Genomic DNA, 25,091 nt, shown 5'->3' on the forward strand with positions numbered 1-25,091 from the left:
TGCCTTCCAAAAAGACATCAGGGCTTTAACAGCTATGCCTTGCCGATTTATCTGAAACAGAGATCCTGCCCTGTAAGACTTTCACTGAGAATGACTTTAAGCTGAAAAGCCGGAACTTAACAAATGCTCTGGGTAAAAAGCATAGCTGTGTGCAGTCAAGAAACATTGCAACTGAGATCTGGTTTTGGGTCCAAATTACTTTACTGAAACATCTCAAGAACTCAAAGGTGCTGTTCCTTCCAGTTATGTGACATCCTTTAGCATACAGTTGAATTGCTATGTGATGACATGAGTTCAGTGTTAATTATACTGATGTTGGCCATGCAAGCAATTCCAATAAAAATACACCAGTTTTATCCTTCCCCAGAAGTCTAACTTTTTTTCAGAAGCAGGCTTGAACCTTGTGCAGAAATACAGTATCTGTAAAGACTTTCAGTGGTTTAGAATCCCCAGTATTCAGCAGGCAAGATTAGGATACTGCTAATACAGTTATGTTAGTTCATACTTGGCAAGTAGAACACCCAAAAGGTTTTAACAACTATTCCCCCTCCAAAAACCCACAATCTAAAACCTTTCCAGACATAAACACACAAAAAAGAAAACTTTTGACAAGCACTGAATCAGTACTACCATGCAGTAACATACACACAGGGAATATGTAAGGGAATGTAAAGGGAAAGAGAAGGTATCAAATAGAAAATACATTTCTACTAATTGGAGAAAACATGCTTACAACTATTTTCACCCCTTCTTTGCGGCTGTGTCTGGAAGCCAAGGAATGCGCTAGTCATAAAGAGGCCATTTATGATTGAGTTCAATCGCATTTTAAGAGCCAGAAAGAAGTAGCCTCATGAAAGATACAAACTTGTACTAAGATTTCAACTGTAATAACCCTAGCTAATAATCAGCACAGTACTTATGGATAGGAATTTTGTGTCATAACTGTTCACATTTGTAGTATCTGCCAATTTTTGCCTAACAAATGTGTCCCCATCAGTTCAAAAGCACACACCTTCCAACTAGATTATGCCAATTCTGGTTTCAATAAGAGATGAACAGGGAATGCAATGGCCAACAAAATTCTCATCATTCCAGCAGAAAGAGCTATAAAGCAACTACTCAAACGAAACCAAAGCAGCAATGGCTAGTACAGAAACAACAAATCTAGACAATAAGTTATTCACAAGCATGATTTTAGATTATTTCTCTCCATTAAAGTTTTTGTTTTAATGGCTGAGCATTCAAGAGTTGCAAGTAACACTGGTAAATGCCTGAACAATATAAACTCTACCATTTAGTTTGTTTCTGCTAAACTTAAAAAAAGAGTCCTTAAGCCTTCTCCACACATGCTGTATCATATGCAATTCTCGCAGCATTTTCTACGACCTTATAGTACTACCACTCATACAGAAAATGTTTCTTACTTTCCTCACATTTTGTTCAAAGAACTACTTCAAAAAAAGGAAAAGGCTGCGATTTTTCTCAGATATAACCATTTCAAATCTATTGTTTGACACACCATTAACACTTAAAGTTCCATAGTAACCTTAATCACAGGTATTCTCAGGCCATGCAAACCCAAAAGTGACTAGCAAAAGAAATAGTTGCCTCTTCTGCAGGCCTATATCATGATTTCATTAGAACACCCAGTGACAAGACTACTACAGTGAAGTTACTAAAAAGAAAATGAAAATACTGTTTTAATCAAATGGTTTAAAGTTTAACCTTTTCAAATCTTGAACATTTTAGAGGAAATTTTTAATTCTGAAGACTCATAAAAGCTTGCATCAAACTAAAGGGTCGAGTAACAAACATATTGTGTATGTCTTCTTTTAAAACCAGTGCTGAGAACCTAAATCCCTGATACTTCTAAAATTAAGACTTTATATACATTTTATTGCCTTTTGTACACCAAAGCTGCAAGTTAAAGTTTAATTTAATTTCCAGTTTGTAGGATGCCTTTATTACATTTACAATGTAATTACTTCTGAAATTCTTCTATTTTGAAGAGCAGAGAAATGTTTACCTTGTATGAAGTATACACTCAATCACATAAAGGTTTCTAAAGTAGCCTCTCATTGATGTTTGTACCCTGCAGGCTATGTTTGTTACACAGCTAGTTTGTGAAATACAGTCCTTCTACAGTGCCAAATTTCAACAAATAAAAAGGTACTAAAGTCAACCGGTAAAATTAATCTGGTTCAGGCAAGAGCCTTGTCAGTCAAGCTGCTGATAAATCTGAAATAACCCTCAGCTGTCATCACTTTAAAAAGCTGAATATTTACAATCCAGAATGTAGAAGTGGATAGTTTGTTTGGTAAACAATAGGAAAAACTTAATGAGAACTCTCTATCTGAAATACAAACAACTTTATTCAATACCCCCAGGTTCTGGATGAGAGATTTACTTCCAGGTATTTCAGCAACACACAGGAATACCTTCAGATCCAGCCTCAAGATTCTTATCTATAATTCTCATCTATGTGGAATAAGTGACAAAGTAATAAGACTCCACTTCCTTTCTTGGGAAAGGAAGCTGTTCTCATCTGAGCTTCAAATAAGTCCTTGATATGGTGCCAATTCAAAAAAAGAGTATGTGAATTTTTACAACAATTCAGGCAAGACAAGAGTCTCTTTTAGACTGTTTTTAAAAGGAAAAATATTGAAAACAAAAATCATCTGATGGGAGGAATTTTACAAGTGGAGTTTTCAAAAAAAAATTCCCAGGCCAATCAGGCGTTTTCCTTCATGACTTCTCATGAAAAGCAGAGCACACTAACAGACATTTGATGACAAAGCTAGAAAACAATCGATAAGAGGGGAAGTTGGGTGTATTACATAAAGCAAGCAGACAGACTTTCAGGGTAAAAGAAATAAGACTAAACTTTAAAAATGCCAAATAAAATTGTATACTAGAAGCTGACAATGAAGGAGACACACATGCAAATTATCACAAATTAACTAAGAGACAACTCATAAGTGTTTACAGTAGTCAGAGGAAATAAAGAAACAGGATATTTACTGATAAACAGGCTGTATTCAGTAGTAAGTCCAGCATGCTGGGATATTTCTAGACATGAGACAATATAAATTCTCCACAGCCAAGAGGAGATAAAAGCTATTTTTCTTCTTAATTAAAATAACTGGTCAAGTTGAGGCTGTGATTTTCCTTTTTTGACGGATTATTATGTTCTTACTTTTCTTCATGGTCTGATAATAAAACTGATTCAACTTGAAATTACTGAAGTTTTCTTCTTAGGACAGAAAGATTCATATTCTACTTTATCTACTGCTTGCATTGCATCAGTGCCCTTTAGCACAGAAAAAGTGTTAGTAGCCTTTACATTTTCTGGTATTTCATATAAAACATTAATTCCTTTTTATGTTAATGTTTTTGGTTGTGATAGTCTGGTTCTACTTGAGGATACTTTTGCTGTAACCAAAGAATGCTAGCAAACAGTAAAATAATCTTAGCATCTTTCAGTGAAAAATTCTGTGTTTTCTCTGGACAAGGAAGCACTGTTTTCCTTTTTTCAAGGCCACCACCAAACATTTAAGTCTAACACCCTCATTCTAAGCACTGTCAGTCTACACTTTCTCTGACTCTTCCACTGTTAAATGGGGCCTGAAAGGCTTCTTTTGATTTTATGCCATAATTTAAGTGCCTTGAAACTGTCTCTTCTTTTAACCTCATTTAGAAAGTCACTAGATGGTCAACAAATCCAAAACCAGTACATTATTGTTTAACGAACACTAGTGCAGAACGACTTAAACCCTCAGAGATCAAACGATAATTTGCAGCAATCGTGTTAACCACTCACAGGCACAATGATTTACTCAGTCCATGTCAACTGTCTCTGACAGCAGAAGATGCCATGCTTGACTATTGAACTATCAAGTTTTATGCCACGTTCATTTTCTTTGATAAAGAAATTTGGATTTTATTAATTCAACTGAAATTACTATTTCTGTCTTTAAAGCAATACTAATGTTTTCATGAACATTTTCAGAAAGTTTGATTTCTAAGCACTGTTCTCTGCTTAGGAACATTCCTGGAAAAATTGTGTTTTATGTTAAATATTTCCTGCTACTTGGTTCCCAGTTAAACTAACAGATGTCTGATACAAGCTGCAAAGCAACACTACTACATGTTATTAGGCTTCAAGTTTCATTGAAAGGATAGGGCCAGAACTGAAGGCAACTTAGAAGCGCCATCTGCCTCAGAAGTGAGAAGCTGGAACATCTGCCTCTTCTTGCTGTTCTACACAGGTAACTTATCCTCTTCACAGGCTGGGAGGACAACTGGGGAATACAATATCTTAAATCATTTTATTACAAACATCTGATCACATGTTTAAACATCACATGCAGGCAACTTGACTGAGCAAAAAAAACCCCTACCACTAACAAAAACCAAGCAGTTTGACTGCACAACCCTTAATCCTTAAACCCCAGAAATTACACAGAACTGGCTAGGCTTTTTTTTTTTTTTCCCCCCTCTTCTTCCAAACAACCCTGAAGATCTAAACGAAAGCACAATTTACTTAAGAGTCCAGAAGAAAGACGGCTTTAAAGCAGCTGTTTGCTTGCCCTGTGTCTGTGGAACCCATCCACTAGATGTCAGTGTCCTCTTGGGCAGAGGAAAACCTTCTTGGATCCCAACGAAAAGAAGGCAACTGATAGTCCTTGCTTATGAAGTCAACTGTAAAGGAGGGAATTCTTATAAAGCATCCCTGGCCATCACCTGGGCCACAACAGAAGCAGCCAGCAACAGTAACATTTGTGGATACCAGACACAGAACTTAAATATAGTCCTCAACACAAAGTTTAGCCAGTAAGGTAAGAGGCTAAAGGCCACGAGCTGTTTCATGCATTACTGGTTAAAAGTACAGCACATTGGTAAATAGATACTAAGGCACACTGAAAATCAGTGATAAAAAGGCTGCAAGATAAAGGTATTCTGTTTCCTATTTCCTAAAATACCCCAACACACAAACCACTACTTTTGGACCAAAAAAATAACTAAACACAAGAATGGGCTCTACCTCTAACAAAATTCAATCAGGTCTAAAGAGGCTTAGACTCAGAAGAAATAGAATAAATTATTATAGCACAGTGTGGAATCCTCTGTGATTGGCATGAAAACACCACACCCTAAATAAAGGACAGAGCAGAAGTCAAAGTTCAGGCACATTAAGTGCTTGTTGCAGAAAGAAAGAGTAGGTGCTTCTATTCGCCTGCATGAAATCTAGATATTAAGATAAACTATAAATTTAAAATAGAATATTTCAGTTGGAAAGGACCTACAACAATCATCTAGTCCAACTGCCTGACCACTTCAGGGCTGTCTAAATGTGGGTCTAAAAGGAGAATACCGATATAAAAGGAATCTTAAACTTGACAGCAGGACCACATACTAGGAAATTAATGCCACCCTACAAATTATGGAGTACTGACGGGCAAGTGCATGCCAGAGGGGAAGCAGCATCATGCATTACAAAAGCAGACAAACAAGAGGAAGGTGAGAAAAATCAAGCTAAGTTTCTACAACATATTTTAATGCACCCAGGATTGTATAAGACCTAGACTATCAAGGAAGCTATCACAGTAGTGGCAGCATGCACAAGAAACGTGGAGGTTCTTGTGGAAGAAATCGGGAAGGTTATGAAGTTGATAAATAAGAAACTAAGAATTTCAGATGGGGGACAAAGTACAGATTTCTTTCTTTTTGAAGATATCGGATCAATTTGCCAGAGAACTCTCTCTCTTGATCCCCCAGCAAGAAAAACCACCTTGAAGCAGATTTGAGCAAGCACAGGACCTGGCTAAAGACACAGCTCCAGAAGAACCACTTATAGTTACAGCATATTTGTCTCTGGTATCCTTGCCAGACAGGAAAAGGCTAAAAAAAAATTCACCACAACTTTTTCCTTTAGAAATAGGAACGTTAAAAAAAAAAAGAGGAAGTTGAATGAAAGGAAATTATACAGAGCTAAAAAAAAAAAGGTAAAACATTTGCAAGCAGCACAGGGCCTGTTTAAACATGCCAGGTAGCAGTACCTGCTGCTACCCTGGCTGCCAATACAGCAGTGATGGGTCCTGGTGTCCTGTGATTGCCAACCTGCTGCTCCCATGTACAAAGTCTGGGAGCTTCTACTCAGAATCTGCTATAGAGAGAAACTAGGATGATGGCTCTCATTTCTTACATTCTTTCTCTCAGTAACCACCAGTCAGAATAAAGTATTAGACTAGGCGTACATTTGATTTGACACATTACAGCATTTTTTTATATTCTGAAGAAACCATGTAGTATCATATGATCCTAAAATTTATCAACTCATCTTCCTCCCCAGTTAACAATATACCTATTGCATCATGTACAGCAGATTATTTTTTATTCTTTCCAGGCAGTGTAATAGAATCTCATTCATGTTAATGCTTTGTCCCAAATGCCACAGTTGTAGTTATGATCACTTTAACTGTTCATTGTTCTATAACCAAGTTATTTTTAAGGGTCTGTCTTTCTTCTACCCAGCTCCTATTTGCCTGAGCAAGTCTCAGTTTTTCTTCGTACATGCATATATGCGCTACAGGAATACTGTGCTTGCTGGTCCATCTCTTTCCAAGGTAATTCTTTTGATAATTTTAATGAACAAGTGGTCCTTTAACAGCAACAAAGGCAATAAGGGGACCATGCTGGCCAAATTCCAACTCTGGCAACATTTCCTATAAGTCTTATTTACACCGTATCTTCCTCCACCATGATGAGTCTATTGGTTGGTCAAATACAGGTGTACTCAGCACTAACATAACTGGTCTGTAGATTCATCTACTCATCTTTCTCCCCAGTTATGAATGCACCTATTGTACCATGTGTGGTAGATTCTAATTTTAACACCACTTTAAAAAAACCTAAAAATGTTTATAACATTTTGAGACCCTTTCTGGGAAGCATAAGATGATCTCATTCATATTATTCCTTTGTCCCAAACACCACAATTAGAATTATTAATATTCGACTAATTTACTGTGTTCAACTAACAAGCCCAATGCCTCAGCATACAAGTAGCCTTTACAAAGCAGTACTTCCTTAATGGTTTCTTAATTATGATTTAATAATTAATTATGTACTTAAATATTCAGATACCATCAAACCCCTGTAAGTTACAAATACTAATGGATTAGTGGGATTGATGGAAATCACAGGTTTCTTATTTTAAGAAATCAGCAGAAATATGATAAAACAGCAAAAGTAGATTCTAGGCCGTTCCATCTTTTAGGGAAAGGCAAGTAACTGCTTTGGATACGACTCCATGGCATACTTCAGATTTCAAAAGTTTCCCTCCAGCTATAACCGTAAGTGCATAAACTGCTATTCATCTGCTTCTTTCCATCATATGTTACGGAAGCTAACAAATGGAATATAGGCAAGGACAGTTTCTGATGACCTACAGGATTATAAGATATGGACAGAGGGATCTCCTACTTGTATTATTTTTGGTCTTTTTAAAGTTTGGTATGAGCCATGCTTCTTCATCAATGCAAGACTGTTCAACTTCTGGTACAATGAACTATCACCAGGACAGAGATTCATACCCACCCCTACAGACGAAGGTTAGCTGGACTGTTTTTACTGTACTGGAGGCAATAGTTAACATAAATGACAACAGCTATGTATATATTGAGATTTTACATATCAATCACTTAACCGCTGCACCAAGTTTAACAGTTTTCCGCCTCTTATTCCTTTTATTCCAGTTCTGTTTCTTTTAACTTTATTCTGTAAGCCACTAATCTCCTTTATTGCCATTCCTTCCTCATATCTGACCAAACACTGTCTTTATAGCAACTTGCTACTGACACTGGCTGCAGCCCACACTTGCACATCTATGAACAGTAAAGTTGCCCAATACTAAATGAAGTATTCCTCCTTTCTCCATTTACAGATACATTTAGAAAAATTCTGAGAAAATACTACAGTTGTGGTCAAATTCACAGTCTAATTCTGGAAAACCGGAAACCATTTCAGCAAAGCCACAGAATGAACAAGGTGACTCAGTGAGACACTCCAACTGTGGACACATCAGAGAGGCAGCAGGTGGATTAGCATCACAAAACCCACTGCCTGCAGAGACCGGAGTCAGGCCTTGTTTGACTGTAAAATACTGGTGACAGTTCCTGGTACAAGCAGAACTTCTTCCACATTTTCACTGTTTCTTTCAACTCAGTATATTGCTCAACATACATTACTCAGAGCACAGCGGGCTGCTAACCTGCACACAAATAAGCTACGAACACCTTCCTGTTTTAGCTCACCAAAATGCAATGTAATCTCCACAAAGAAACTCCTGTTTTTGAACAGCTTCCTCCTAACTTTTGCTCTTCACTGCTTCCTCCTCCATCAAGACGGTTTTTTACCCCCCTCAAGAAAAAACTACACTTCATAGCATTTTACTGAGTATTGAACTTACAGATCTAAAATTGGGAATCGACACTTAATTACATTTTTAGATAATGGAAATGTAAGTTTGTGAAACCGCTAGTCACAGCTCTTCAGAATGACAAAATAAGTAGATGAAATGCAGCAAATGAGAAAAGTTGCATTACCAAAGTTACTTCCTCAGATCTATCAAAGCCACTCTTGGGAAAGGCTAAATAAGAAAGAATGGAATCTAAAATTTTACAAAGTAAGATAGGAAATACTAAAAGCAAGCAAAGTGTGGGTTTCTTTTTTATGCAAGAAAAAAACAGAACAACCAGGAAAGTGCGGCTACATAGCACTGAACAACTTAAAAGGAACAGGCCGTACTGCTGCTTACAGCCATGAAAACTATGTGACTTGCTTTTCAGTGTGGAAACAGATACGCCTTCAGTCAGAAAAAAAACAACTTCTAAATTCCTACAGATGTGGAAGACTGCCTATTGCAGTATTTCTAGCTAGAAAATAGGCTAGATATTGCATGCAGTTTGGATCAGGAAGAAACAGTGACCCTTTCCAAATATCAGAACTCTCCACACTTACTAAAAGGAGAACTATTTAAGCACACTTTAAGTAGGACAAACCAAGTTTCTCAATCTCATTTTCCCTTGATCGAAGAGGCAGCATTCCAAACAAAATCAATAGCTTCAAAAGACCTCAATTTGTTTTCAACGCATCAGTTAAGTTTAACCTCAACCCCAATGTCTGCTGCAGTCTGACTTTAAGAAACAGTAGCATTTTTCTAAAGCAATTCCCTCTTTAATCTTTGCATTGTGCCTTCCCTTAAAGACTACCTTCTTCTCATTCCCAGTTGCTAGCATCGTGCATCAGTATTCCACTGGGTAACCAGAACAGCTATTAATGCTAATAAGCCCAGACAGGAATACACGTTTTTTCTAAAGAGACAGTAACTGCATGACAAGTAATAGGATGAGACATACAGGATTGCTAAATCCTGCCTTTAAAATGTAAAATACAGAAATACATACTCTACAGCCAAAGTGAATTAATTCACAAGAGCAGTGAAGTATCACAATGTCTTACCAGGACGCAACTGCTTCTTATAGATGCACTATGGTGAATAGTACATTATGTGAGAACACTCAAGTACACACTACTTACTAGAAGATTGCATCATGACCCCAATGCAAGCTGCACTGCTATTCTCTCTGAATATTGACTGCATCCCTTGTAGCTGTCAGGACTCAACATTTATTTCAAGATACTCAAATTAGGCTTCGGTCTCCAGGAACCTCTGTAATAACCAAGCTTAGACAATAGTTCAATACTACAGTTCCTCTTTTGAGGGAAGGGATCCATACGTACATAAGCAGTACTACCTGGTCCAGTACAAACCCTGGAATATTACTCCTGGTGAAGTGAACAAACCATAACATGAAAATTCATAAGGAACAGTCTGCATGATGATTCTTACAAAGACCATTTCCAAAGAGAATCAAAAAAGTCCAACTTTCAGACACGCAGAGAAAACAGCCTGTTACATTCAAAACAGCTTTGGAGAAACCCTTTCAATCCCTGCAGTTGTTTTTAACCAGTCTGGTTAAGCCTCACTGTCCTGCTTCCCAGGCTTCTTGCCCCATTGTCCAGAGCTAACACACTTCTAAGATTTTTACTTATTAAAAAAAATGTTGATTATCAGAGCTAGGTAGCATTTGCAAACTTAACTTTCTCTTTAAGAGGATAAGAAAGCCAATAAAATGTGTGGCTAAGCTACTCTGTTCTGAATTTAAAACCAGACTCAAATAGACCAGCCAGTTGTACTTTGACCATTGAATTAAAACAAAACAATAAAAAACCCAACAAAAAATCCACCCATATACCTTATCTCTTCTTATAATCCAACAATTGATCAATCAATCAATGCTTGCACAGCTTAAAAGGGTACCAGACTACACTACAGACAATCATTTGCTTTCAGTTCATTAAATCCACAACAACCTGCATAAAGCTAATGCTGGTTCTAAAGAGCTTCCAGTCTAAAAGCAAGGTAAAGACAAAGTTGAAGACAGATATTTAACTTATTCACGTGGTTTTCCAGTCATCATGCAATGGCCTCTGTCTTCCAAAAACAGTAACAACTGATGGTTTAAAAAAATAAGGAAATCATTCTAGCGGTAGAGGGATAAGGTACAAGCAGCACAGGAGGGAAGGGAAGGGAAGGGAAGGGAAGGGAAGGGAAGGGAAGGGAAGGGAAGGGAAGGGAAGGGAAGGGAAGGGAAGGGAAGGGAAGGGAAGGAAGGGAAGGGAAGGGAAGGAAGGGAAGGGAAGGGAAGGGAAGGGAAGGGAAGGGAAGGGAAGGGAAGGGAAGGAAGGGAAGGGAAGGGAAGGGAAGGGAAGGGAAGGGAAGGGAAGGGAAGGGAAGGGAAGGGAAGGGAAGGGAAGGGAAGGGAAGGGAAGGGAAGGGAAGGAAGGGAAGGGAAGGGAAGGGAAGGGAAGGGAAGGGAAGGGAAGGGAAGGGAAGGGAAGGGAAGGGAAGGGAAGGGAAGGGAAGGGAAGGGAAGGGAAGGGAAGGGAAGGGAAGGGAAGGGAAGGGAAGGGAAGGGAAGGGAAGGGAAGGGAAGGGAAGGGAAGGGAAGGGAAGGGAAGGGAAGGGAAGGGAAGGGAAGGGAAGGGAAGGGAAGGGAAGGGAAAAAAAAATAAACAACCATAATGAGAGAAAAGCAAAATGAAAATAAAATATCCAAGATAGATCAGAGTTTGTGTGTTAAATCCAAAAATACATGTTGCAATTTGCATAAGATCTGACAGAAGTACTATGCCCAGTGGAAAACTACACACTTTGCAGGGATGATTCAACTACTAGCTGACATAAATGCAGAATTCCTAAAGGGTATCTTCTTCATACAATGTCCAGAAGGTAGATCCAACAAGCTAAAGACAAATCAAAAGACAGCAGTATGAATGCAAAAGGAAGCCCACACAAACAAGCATTTCTTCTATCTTTTCTTCTGCAAAAATCCTTCCTCCATGGCATTTGAGATACCCTTAAAATTCACAATACACCTTGCCTAAGCAAAGTTCCCCAACTGTTTTCTGGAAGTTTTCTTAAGCCCAGTTTATAAATTAAAAGGTTCTATATACTTAACTTTCCACACAATATGACAATCATATACTCATTAAGCTGACCTACCACAGGAGAGAGAAAGTTGTGATCACTATCCAAACAAATCTTCAGTTCAAGCATATAAAATTGGTAAGCTACATTCCTACAGACAGAATATTTGATGTTCTCAGTTGTTGCCAGTCAACACTAAATTCCAATACCACACTAGCAAGAATCTGTTAACAGGGAAAGGAAAAAAAATCATACAAATCTTATAAGTAAATATTGTCTACTGTGTTGTTATCACTTGTCTTGGAACAGTTTGCAAGGAACAACACCTGAAAACATACACCATCAGTACATGATTCAGGAAACTCCTGACTTCAGGATCAAGTTCTGGAGGTTTTAAAGTGGTGAGCAATACAATGAAAATCTAAAGGACATGGCACTTAAATGCAAGAATAGAAGGAACTCATTTTTGCATTTATTTACTAAAGCAAATTCCAGTGACTCCCTGACATGTCATACAAGGTCCTTTACCTGACTAAAATCATGGACATGTTTAGTTCAAAGGTACTGCCTCTCTAGAAGTAAATCAGTTACCTACTTAATTATATCCCTGCACTGCATTCCCTTTTCACTTCATTGCTACTTTTCCCACTTCTAAACACATCCTGATGTACACTTAATATGTCTGGAAGTTATCTTCATCCATAAGAGCTAAAAATATCATCACTGAGGTTTTTATATGCACATACTTTCTTAATTGGATGATCATATTGCCTTACTTTACCAGACACGGAATATTTTTTCTATGAATACAGGAAGGGAAGGCTATTATGTATGCTGTAAGACTGTACAAACAGGCTGCTGGCTTCATTTTCACACAATCACCAATTTAAACAGCACTAATGCTTTTTGAAGTGTTGTGCCAGAAAGATACGTTGCTATAGCTTTGCACCAAAAATGCTATAGTGTTTAATAACGTATAAATTACCAAATGTAAGCTCTCATTCTGGCTATTCCATATTAGAATTAGTTACAGGATTAGCTAGCATTTTAGCAGTAAATATTGTTTCCCTATAGGAAATCACAGTTTATACATGGATTTATGGCAACAGCTTGCTGACTTCAGGATACACACATTTTTTCAGTGTTATTGGTCTCTCAATTTAAATCATTTATTAACAGGCTACAGATTTCTGTAATTTGTAAGAAATACAACTAGGCTTCTCTCTGCCACAGTTTCATGTATTCAAGTTTCTACCTGTTCTTTTCAGAACAAGAAAAATAGGAAGTTGACATCCTAAACAACTTGCAGGCTGCATTTTCACTGTAACAAAAAACAAATAAAAGAAATGAAAGCTCAAATTTCATAATCTTAATCAAAATAGTAAGAAAATATCTGGCACCAGTTGAAGCAGCAACTGGAGCAATGTTACTACAAAATATCAGGGCAATTCCCACAGCAGTTCTATGGAATAGCCTTTGGAAAAGTTCTTCTGCTTATAAGGAAAATATAAAAGGTTGCGATTGATTTGTCAGTGACTATATGGCTTAACATCCAGCTTAATGACAACTTACGTCAGAACATTCAGTTTGAAAAACAGACTCGTGTCCAAAGCTTTAAGTGCAAAGCTCCTGTGTTTCAGTTTTATAGCAAAAAGCTGTTAAAGGAAAGAACATAAGCTACATTTCTCCCTTCTGAGCCTACTCTTCATAAAGTAGAAATAACAGAAAAATAAAGTACCTATAAAACAATGCATTTCATTACTAAAATAAATTCCAGTGCGTGCCTGAAGTACTTTCCAAAATCCTTCCACCTGCCTAAAATCATAGTCATTTTTCTCCATTAACATTTACATATAGCTCCCTATATGTCCATTAACATTTAAACACAGTTACGTTTATGCAACCTCACAGGAAATGAGTTAAAATTAGTTTTACATTTTAATTTGGTCATAATAAAAATCAATGTGGCTTTGTGTAACCACCTATACTACTAAAAATTGAAGTCTTAGAAGAAACTGTCAAACACTTAGAGCTATCTAGGGAGACTCACAATATCTAAGACATTATTTCCTTCCTTTAACAGTTTGTGCAATAGAGGTGCTGCCCTATAGGCAATTTATAATTAATTCATTTCTGCGGGAATTCTTAGGTTTTTGAAGCAGTTAAACTAACCTACATATGCCCTTCCCTCCAGAATAGTGTTTAATTTTCTAGCTTTATTTTGAGCTAAATTATTCCCTTGAGTACTCCTACTGGACAACTGTATTCATTTCAATTAACAATTACCTATTTGCTAAAATTATCACAATATACATGAGGGAGTAACTAATAATGAGAGCATAGCTTCCAGTTGTAATCCTGCTTCCTATGCAGGAAGGCAAAGATTCAAGCAGAAAATAAAGGAAGATTTAAGACTTGTTTTCTACATGTGGAAAAGCAGTAAAAGAAAAAAAAGCTATGCAGTGCAAAAATGAAGGACATAATACATTTACCACTGAGGCGTCCCCATGATCAATTTTACTCACTCAAACAGCAGCTAGTCATCAACTTAAAAACCCAACCTATCCACAGTCTAAGTGCAGTGCAGTATTTGTATCACTTGTTTTTCTTTGTCCTGCTTTTTATGTTAATTAATTTCTCAGTTTTGTGCAGTAAGACCACACAAATACTGGACAACTAATCCAGTGACAAAATCTAAGTAGGAAGCTATACTCAAGCACCATATATGCTACCAGAACACTAAGTGCCTTGAGGGGGGCCGGGGGGGGGGAGAAAAGACACCGTTCCACCACAGGGTTTTATGCATTAGAGAGTCAAACACAGTCAAATAAGAAGTGAAACATTTAGGACAGAGTGGAACACCACTCAGGCTTCTTAAGAGCTGTGCAGTTCCCACGGCAATCAGTCATTTCTGATGCACAATCTACACTGACAAGTCCCTTGAACACTTAAAGACAGGAAACCCATATAGCATCCTTTAAATTAGAAACCCAGTTGTTCAAAGATAGCTGTCCTCCAAGAACTATCAGAGGAATCATGCCATATTAACATAAATGAAAGACAACTTCTATTAAAAAAATAATCAAACTATGGAAAACAATATGAAAATTCTAGACCAACAGCCCCCTGAAACTCTCAAATGTCTTGAGTAGCTGGGAATCATGCCTACCAGCCTCTGAAGTCCAGCTAAACCTGCATGAACTAGAACCTTGTCTAAACAGCTGCAGACATCCAGCTCAGCACAAGAACTGGATTTCTCATCCATGATATTGACCCTATAGCAGACATGAAAGATAGCAACGATAGCAGAGGTGCTAACTGCCCAACCTCATTAAAAGCAGTAAGATGAGACAATGCCACTCATGTACCACATCCTTTTCAGCCTCCCATTGATTGTCCTTTATTATCTGTCCAGAAGAAAAAGTCTTGGCCCCTTGTTCCCACTGTAGCCCAGCTGCACAGCTGAAAGATGGTCATCTACCTCTCCAGAACCAAAGTAAGAACTGCTCTCAATCTCAGTGATCCACGTAGAAATTGTTCTTCCTGTGATCAGAGTACAAAACATGTGTGTGTTTTCAGATGAAAAACAAAATGCAGATGTCATCCACATGAGGCAGCAAGAATGACAAGACAGCAAGACAGACAAATGCAGCACGATGCAAAATTGTTCAAGACACCACTGTACTCTGACCCTAGAAAAACAAAACAAAACCAGCTACAACTTACAAGACTACATAAGAAGGAAGTTAACATAAAAAGTTTTTTTTAAATTGACAAGTTCAATATTATAACTAGATAAAAAAGATTAAAGTAGTGCCTATGTTCTTTAAAGCAATATGGTTTTAACTAAGTTAAGTTCCCCTTAGAGACTGATGCTTTCCAACCCATGACTTTAGACACCAAAACCCACAGCTAAGTTCGTACACTAAAACTCATATATTTCAATAATGTTTAAGAATAAAGGCCTGCTCTCCAACATATTAAAAAAAAAGTATAGCCCTTCCGCCCAAGAGAAAGGAACCTAAATTATATGGATACGCTTATGAACACTTAACAACTGTGTTAGGATTTCTCCAAATCATAGCAAATTAAAAATTGAACAAGCCAACCGATCCATACAGCTCTTACAACTTGCAGTGTACTAATGTAGTTGCCCTTGGCACATTCATAACACTAGGCAATTCAATTCTTTTTACTGGACTAAGGGAGCTCAGAAGTAGAATAAATGAAAAAAATTAACTGTCAGAAGCATCATGGTAGGATTTCCTTCAGAGTTACTGATGCTTCCTTCTAGAAATCTGAATGAATGAAACATTTTTATTTGCTTTTGTTCCTAGCGACACATCTAGCCCACAAGGCAACATCATTCATAGCTTCAGTCCTCAGCTAAGTATTTTCCCCCATTGAAGTAACTGGCTACATCAGCTTGCTACTTTTTACAGCTGATAATTCAATTCTTCTAGGCTTTTCTTTCAAAAGACACTTCCATTAAAGCAATAGTGCCTTTAGGTCTTCCCACAAATTGACTACCACCAATAAAATTACCTTTTAAAGAAATTAAAAGTATCAGCTTGTGGGAGGATAGATAGGAGGAAAAATTAGGTCAACCAAAGTAGGTCATCCATTTATACCTCTATTTATCTGGTACCTTTTAGGAAATTTATTTCTCTACTTCATCCTTTTAGCTGTGTACGATTTTTTTCATTCTAAAGCTGATGGCAAAAGGGTAGCTAGAACAAGGCCCTCAGAGATACAAGCTGTAACTTACCTATGCACACCACATAGTGACTGCAAACTCCTGACATCAGTATTCAAAGGTACTTTAAAACAACAGTTCTCAACCCAGAACGATGGTCCTAAAGTCTGACGGACTTCACTGTGCTCTTCTCCTCTTACAACTCTTTCCTTACCTTGCTGTTGCACTCTCAGCTTCCCTAGTAAAGCTATTAGCTTTGTACGTGTACTGTCTCAGCAGTATTGGGTCTGAACACAGTTTTGTTTCTCAAAGATGTAGAGGGACTCAAGACACTACTCTTACAATACAGCCACTCTCTGGGGCTCCCGGTTCTGGATCAAAAACTCAACAGCTGTACCAGCGTGCTCTCCTTCCATGAACACATTCTGACTGTTCAAATTTGAACAAATAATTACTGAGTTAAGTTTATATTGGCAAGGTTTGTTTTCCCGCTTCATGTGGAAAAAAAAAGAGTTTAATCTCTTTGCAACATTCACATGCTAGTTAACAGGAATAGAAATGCATATCGATGCTTCATTTAGGGCAAATATACACAGCTGAGTTATCCGAGCCTGCAATGGCATAACTGTAGCAATTGTGGAGTACAACAGCCCAAGGAAAACACCAGGATGCAAATACCAGGATGCAAACACCGCAATTCCTAATGGCACAAAGAGCTTCTGCTCTACGCAATTAACTTATGCTTTACTCAGTTCCATATCTGACCTTTAACACTGATGCCTCTCCCTAAATGAGAGCTGCTTTATAAGACCAAGAAAAACGTCATCTAGCTTCTGATTTCAGTTCTACAAGTGTGTACTCAAGGTATTACTACACTTTTGTCTTTTCCCAACACTAACAAGTGCATTACTATTTTCTCTATGCCAAAATTTCCTATGTACTAAGCATATCACAGTACAACTGCAGCAGTACACAACACAAAATTCACACATCTTAAATAGTAACAGTGAAGAAAATCAAACAGGATTTGTTTCTTACAAATTAATGGCTTTAAGATGAATTTAAAAAGCCTCAGACTTTTGTTGCACTTACTAATAAAAAAATGTATACACATTAGATAAGCAGATATTCAGATTAACCTTTCCCTGCTTGCAGAGCTCGTAACTTATATTTAGCTGTAATAATATCAAGGAAAAATACCCTCAACCTATTGCAGTTTTAAGGTAAATTACGTACACTCCAAAACAATAAATTCTTACTATAGCCATCAGTCACACATGCAGAGCAGTATATAGACATACATCCAGAAATATACGTATATATATATATATGCATGTATCTCTGCATGTACACAGATCTACAGAACTATAGATTAGGGTCTAGGGTTGATGAACTATGGTCACGAGACATTTATATATAGGTATCTATCATATATATATATATGTATACTTATCTATCTGTATATGTGTAGAACTATATACAGCAAAAGGCACTGTAGGATTGAGACCAGAATAAAAGCAAAGCATGTATTTGACATGCTATTTAAACTATTTGGAGTGCATGTAGTATGCCACGAGGGGCAAGGTCAAGATTACCATTTGCTCCTCTGGAACAATTCTATAATATTCAGCAAAATCAGTACACAACCCTTTACTCCGTAAGAACAGTAGGCTTACACGCTGCTGTCTTCAGAGACTGAGCAAACAGAACCTACTACCACACAAGCTATTTGACACAACCCAGAGTGTTGACTAACTGACTTATTTTAGTTTCATTTGCCTCAAAGAACTACTGCAATTTTAGGCAGAGTTTGCAAGTTCTTATACCCCAGGGTCACTATAGCAGCTTTGTGGCTGTATTCAGCTGCCCCTATGAAAATTCAGAATGGCATCTTTGAAACAACAGGAACAGCACTCATTTCTTCAGAAGGGGACAAAAAAGCTGAATATTTAAACCAAATGGTTGTTCACAGAAAGCTGTATTTTTGTAGAACATTTAAAGAACAGTATTTCATAAAATTTCAGAAGCTTCTGAAGTTAAGGGTTACTGAAATAACTGTTCAGTCATATTGCTCCAACCAGATGTAGTCTATGTAAATGAAGCTTTATGAATGGCCTGGATGACTGTCACTGCTCACAATGAAGTAATCTGTTGGTGTGTGTGTCCCCAATCAAATTAACAGCATCTAGCTGAAACACAGTTAATGGAAATAGGACTTCAAAAATACATTAATGCTCGAATTAAAGCATAATATGGAAGACGAGTAGTAACAGACCCTTTTTTACTCTGAAATTATAATAAGGCTCAAAGCATATCTAAAGTGATAGTTGTCTATGACCAATTAATACATCTGTAAGAGCAGAGCTTCTTATAACAGATCAGCTGTACAACATACTTACAGGTCATTTTCTCCAAGGCAATCACTCTTTCTATCACACTTAAGGGAAGGGAAGTGCTCAGAACCGTTGATGTTCATTCCAAAGTCCCCAATTTACAAGAATTTCATGCAAACCTATATTTACATCAATTAAATCTTTTTCTTGAAGTTTCAAGAAACAGTTTACCATCTAGTCAATTCTACCAAAGCATTCTTCCTAGTTTAGCCTTAACAGATAAAAATCTCTTGAAAAGACAGCACATATTTTATAATGTATATGATAAAGCACAAGTTGAGAGTTCATGCTTCAAACTGTGTGCTACAAGCATTAAACTCATTAAGTAAATACTAGAAAACAATTTCCAAAAATGTCTACAGTTTTTTTTTAACTTAAAAATAACAGTGCAGAGAGATATAATACACTTATCTTTCTTCTCTAAGTTTCCAGATTATATGCTTGCCTTATAAATTTGAAAAATACCTTCAGATACTCAAGAGGTGCATTAATGGTATTTGAACCAGAAAGGTTTATACAAATGCACATTGATACACAGACAAGCTTTTAAGAAGGGTGCTTCCCAAGTGCTATGGCTATGGTTGAATATAGTATTTGTGATATCTTTAATGCTATTTCAGCATGTACAGGAATTAGAACAAAATCAATGTCATAATTGCCATTAGCACATGGACTTTCACTATGTATCTTAGTAGTCTTGATCAGTGATTTACAAGAGTCTAGATTGCTAACTCATTTTTAGTAGTCTTAGGCATTTTAGAAAAGATGCACTTTCCTAAAAAAAAAAAAAAAACAAAACAAACAAAGAAAACCCAAACCAACAAACAAAAAAAACACCAAACCAAAACCAGGGAAGGTAAGTTTTAGAACATCTAGCATAGCATTGCATATGATCAGCTTTTATCCTGGGAAGTCAAGCACATTCCACCTCCCCCTTTTTTAAACAGGATTTTCACAGAACAATGAGGAAGAAGTACTTAAAAATAAAAATTTCAAAAATAAAACCATCATGAGGTTAAAAGCACAGAAACTACCTTTTTACCTGTTTCAAATCAATGACCCACTCAAACTCCCTTTAATCCTTTAGAAAACAGCACACCGAGTTCTTTACTATCTCCAAACCTAAGAGTTTCAGCTTAGATGCATTGAACAGAACACAGATACAAACAACTGAATATTTGAGTTAGCTACCAGTGTCCTCTTGAATGAAAGCTATAAAAAGATCTGAGACCAGATGTAGGTACCTAGTAACTCCTTGCAAAGTTGTTAAAAATCAGTATTATTTAGACTCATAATCTAAGACGGAATCATTTTGACACCACTACCTTCAAACAACAGCTGAGGGTCTCCTACACAGTACCCACTGCAAAAACCACAGACATTCAGCCATTCTCTGTGTTCCATGACAAAAGATTAGCCAGAGATATAACCCAAAAGGTTAAGCAAGATTGTCATATACCACAAAACATTTGAAACATAACATCTGACTTTTTAAGGTAAAGCTTTACACCATTCATATTTCAGTTCTTCTATAACAACAGCAATCTGCATCAGACAAGCTATAGAAATGAGAGTATCAGAATGCTTTTGTCGAGCCTATTGCATAAGAAAACAAAAATGTGTTAGTTGTGGATCAATTAAATGAAAATCAGTGAAAAATATTTATTGAGGTCTTTCTAAAATCTAGAATCTAGAAAAAATGGTTTTTTTACCTCCAAATGGAGCTTTGACTTCCAATCCTTGTTTGATGCAAGACATGTTCATTATAGAAAATCAGAATCTAGGCCAGGCTGGTTGTATTCATATAACATGAAACACCAAGAGGAAACAATATATACTTACTTCCTTTTGCCCAAATAGCAATGACAGCAGAAAACAAGGAAAAAGTATACTCTTGGATGTATTGTAACCATACTAGTAAAACCCTAACTTACATTATTTTAGGAAAAAGCCCACTTGCCCCTATATTGCAAAGGTACATGCTTACTGGCAAAACACACTGGCAAGCCTATACTGTTTTCAAACTATCCACTTCATTTAAACCTAATTGTGCACACCAATAGTACTGAAGTGATCTACTAGTAAATCCTGCTTACTTTCTAGTGCAAACTAATTAAATACATTTGATTTCCAGTAACAAACTTGCTATTGGTGCCCAGATTACACAATTTATCTTGTAAGCAAGGGAAAAAAAATTAAAAAAATCACTTTCCACTTTCCAAGTGGAACATGTTTTCAGGCATATCAATAGCATTATTAAATAGCAGTCTTAGTCACCTGCACTATGGACTTCCAATAACATTCAGCCAGACTAATCAGTCTACCTGCACATAACGCTAGCTTCTCTACCCTTTCTTCCAGCACTCCCTGGCACCTATCTATCAAGTACTTTTAGTTCATTTACTTAGGCCTAAATATAATTCTGTAAGCCTATTACTCAACACATTCAAAGGCAATAAAGATGTGAAAATAAAGAACTGTTTTCAATTGCATTCACCCACTATTCCATTCCTATTTTTAGATTCCATTTTCACTTGGAAATGAAGCGATGAGTAACAGCAATTCCTATTCCACAAATTTGCCACTGCTTAGCAGCAACAGTACGTCCTGCACTTAAATGAGAAAATACAACTTCCTCCCTCCTCCCCCCGAACAATCTACTACATCTTAAAGAAAACAGAATATTGAAACTTTTTACCCCCTTCACCTCTCTTTTCTTCTCCCTTTTCAATCATTTTATGAGCATCTAAGCATGGCTCTGTTAAAAAAAACAACACCACACCAAAACACACACTCAAAAAACCAACAAAATACCCCAACATGTTCACAGTGAAAAAAATAAATAAATCAGTAATTATTATTCTTGTCGCCATACTAATCTATACCTGCTTTAGTACACAGAGGTGAATATTGAGACTAATGGGAATATTAAGGCCAAAGATCAGCATCCTAGTTTCCTGGTTTTCCTATAATTTATTATGCAAAAATCAAACATGAAAGTTTGAAATAGAAAGCGTTAAGAGGACAAAAGAAATTCTGAATGCAATTCTTTCCAAAGCGTTTAACACTGTTTCAGGTTAATACGTCTTTCTCCTGAAGTGCCTTGCCAAATGATTCCTACAATCCTACTTTCCCATTTTTTAGCAGCATTCTGTTTCCTTGTTGCTCTATGAAAGCAATGGGAAAGCTTACTGACTATACAGTTGAAAGCAACAGAAACAACACACTGTCAAATAGAGAAATTGAAACAAAAGCTATTTTTTGGTACAGAGGTGCTACTACTTAGAGGAACGGATGACAAAACTATTGTATACCATTCGACTATAACAAAGCTAAAACATTAAGCTATTTATCAGATATGAAATGGTAGAACTGGGTTAGGAGATCTAGTATAAAGTATTTAACATAAAGGCTATTAAAAAAAATCCCACATTTTCCACTAGTCTAGGCGACTCTTTCTGTAAAGTTTACGTGAACAAGACAGACTCATCAGTAGAAGACAAGATGTCAATTTGTGTTTAATAGCAATTATATTACTAAAACTATCACTTAATGAAACAGTTCTGTCAAGCATTTAACCTTTAAATTCTCATGCAAAGATGCTCTATTCCGCAAAACGGATTTCGAAGTGTCCTATCGCTCCAACGTCGTTCTTCATTTTACACATTTCTCTCTTCCTTTCCCACACGCTCAGATGTTTCGGCAGCATACTTTCAGTATTCGCAAAATCCTGCCCAAAGAGCGTGGCCGATTTCCCACGGGCTCCCACCCCACCCTGGATGAACTCGTTACTTCCCAAAGTCCACTCCACTTCCTCTTCCACCCCTGGACCTGCCAGCACTCCCAACGCCCCTCCGCCTTGCGCAATATCCGCAGCCTCCTCCCCACATTTCAGACAATCCCTGATGCGACATTTACATTGAGATTTTTTTTTTTTGTTCCCAGACCACTAGCAAAGACTGACAGCTTAAAGGGCTAACGATGTGGTTTTAATCCCAAATAGCACCAGATAATAAAACAAGCTACAAAGACACATGCATACAGAGGTCGCTAACCCACTCATCTTCAGCTCTTCTGTGGTCAAACTGTATTTTCATATTAAGTGTTTAAACAATACTGAAAAGTGCCAGCGACATCTGCCCAATCAAAATTATTGTTCACAGCTCAGACCGTCTATTCAAAAGATAAATCCCCTCAAACATTTTAACAGCCCGATTAAACAGCTAAAATAAACCAGGAAAAGAGCTAATTTCCCAATAAATTCTTCCCCCGAGCACACACGTTAACCAAAGCCTGACGATGAACTGATCTGGAAGGAAGAAAGGACGAGGGATACAGGCACGGCTGCGATGGGGGATGGGGAGCGAAGGGAGATGTTAGGGAAGGGAAGACGAATATTCCTCCAAGGACTATTCAGTACATTTAACACATCCCCTCAGAAAGAAGAGAAATCTCAAACAGGCGGCTACAGGGGCAGATAAAGGGGGAAAGGAGGGAAAGAGTGCCTGATTATCCCCAGATGACATTATAGATGGCAACCCGGCGAGAAAAGGGGCTGTAAGGGAGAGGAAGCGCTAACAGCCCTCCCCGAGCCGCCTCTGTCCCCTTTATCTGCTCAGGGAAGGAAGGGGGGGGGGGGGGGGGGGAGGCTCCCGTTTAATTTTGCAACAGCCGACCACCTACCATCTCATCGGGAGGACAGAAGGGCCGGGGCAGGGGGCTGAGGTGACAAACCTTCCCGGGGGGGTGGGGGCAGGAAGAAGGGTAAATTAAGGCGCTCACCTCCCCCCACCTCGCCGAGCTCAAAAAGTGGTGGGGGGCACGGGGGAGCCGGCCGAGCTCCGGGGCTACACAATAGCAGGTCACTCACAGGGAAACGATGCTTCCCCCGACGCTCCCTTGCTTGCAGGGGCATGAGGAAGGGGCTGCGAGGGCAGCCCAGCACCTCGGCCCCCGACGGGAACACACCCCCGCCCCGAGGGGAGGCAGGAGCCCTGCCCGCCCCCCCCGCCGCGCCGCCGCCCCTCACCATGAAGTCGCTGGCGAAGTTGTCCTCCCCATTGTGGTCCGTGTCCTTCATGGCCTGGACTCGCTTAATGAATTTCCTCAGGATCTCCTCCTGGCTCATCCTGCCCCGCCGGCCGCCCTGCGGAGCGGGAGCCCCAGCCCCGGCCGCCCGCCCGCTCTCCGCCTCAAGCCCCCTCCGCCGCACGAGCCCGTCACCCGGCTGCCTTCCCTGCCTCGCCTCTCCTCTCGCACCCCCCGGGCCTGCCCCGCGGCCTGCTGGCGCGGCGCGGCTCCCCACCCCGCTCACGGCCGCTCGGCCGCCCGCTCCATCCTCCCCTCCCTCCACCCGACCCTCCCTGGACGCCGCCGCCGACACAGGGACACGACAAAGTCCCCACCTCCTCCCCCCGCGCAGGCGCGGCTCCTGCTCCTCCGGCGTTTCCTACGCCCGCCCCTCCTCGTGAACCGGCCCGCCCCCGCTGCCCGCCCATTGGCTTCTCTGACGGCCGCCTCGTCCTACTGGTGACGGCGCACGCTAATCACCGGCTAGCCCAGCCTCGAGGGAGAACTTCGTTGCGCTCTTTGCCTCGCCCCGCTCTGCCAGCCCCTCCCGTTTCCCACGGATGGGACCTTCCGCAAGCCGCCGAATGGAGCTCTGGAAGGGACCACTTGGAAGGCGGGGGGGAGGGGAGGCTGAGCGGAGCGAAGTGCGGTTTCCTCTGGCTGGAGTACAATAGGGCGGCGGTGGGTGCCTAGAGCTCCGGGGCCGGGAGGCAGCGGCCGGTGCTGCGGCATGCCGGGACCTGTAGTCGCCCCAGCGCTGCGTCCCCCGCGCTCGGCGGCCCCGAGCGGGGGAGGGCTGCGGGACTGGGGATTGTCGCCTCCTCACGAAGCGTCCCACTGAAACGTCCGGAAGAAAAGGGGTTCCCTCCTCGGGGGGGAAGCCCGACGCCGTGGACAGTGCCCGGGGGGTCCCTGCAGTGGCGGTGACCGAGGCGGGGCGAAGGGCTCCCCGCAGGGCAGGGCGGCGGGCGGCGCCGCTGTGGTAAACACCGGGCGGTGGGAAGATGGCGGGCCGGGTCGGCGGGCGGGCGGGGGCAGGTGGCAGGCCGGCCGCGGACTCCTGTCCGGCAACTGCTACCCGCGTGTGTGTACATATATATATATATAATTAATAAAAATGTCCGCACACGAAGATGAGACGCGGAAGTGCTTCCCGTCGGTGTCTGTAAGGGTCTGCGGGTCGGTTTTCGGTGGCAGTAAGCGACACTGCAGGAGCCCGGTGCAGGGCTGGTTCAACCCGTCCTGACAGGAAGAGGGTGTCTCCCGGCTCAGTAGGGCAGTAGGGGTGTCTTCAGGCACCTCGGGCCTTCCTACTAGAAAATATTTTAAAATTTCTTTCTTACCTGATGGATGTTTCGGCAATATCAAAATGTGACGA

The 25,091-nt window shown here is 39.6% G+C and overlaps 1 protein-coding gene across 1 annotated transcript in view; it reads right to left on the reverse strand.

Annotated features, from left to right (window-relative positions):
* PTPN12 (protein tyrosine phosphatase non-receptor type 12) overlaps positions 1–23,947 on the reverse strand; it is an 85,450-nt gene extending 61,503 nt beyond the window's left edge. The window contains exon 1 of the mRNA XM_072858818.1: positions 23,673–23,947. Coding sequence (XP_072714919.1) covers positions 23,673–23,771 — 99 coding nt within the window. The 5' untranslated portion in view covers positions 23,772–23,947. The remainder of the gene's footprint in view (positions 1–23,672) is intronic.
* Between the last annotated feature and the right edge of the window lie 1,144 nt (positions 23,948–25,091).

This window comes from Ciconia boyciana, chromosome 1, assembly GCF_034638445.1.
Source record: "Ciconia boyciana chromosome 1, ASM3463844v1, whole genome shotgun sequence".
NCBI classification, from domain to species: domain Eukaryota; kingdom Metazoa; phylum Chordata; class Aves; order Ciconiiformes; family Ciconiidae; genus Ciconia; species Ciconia boyciana.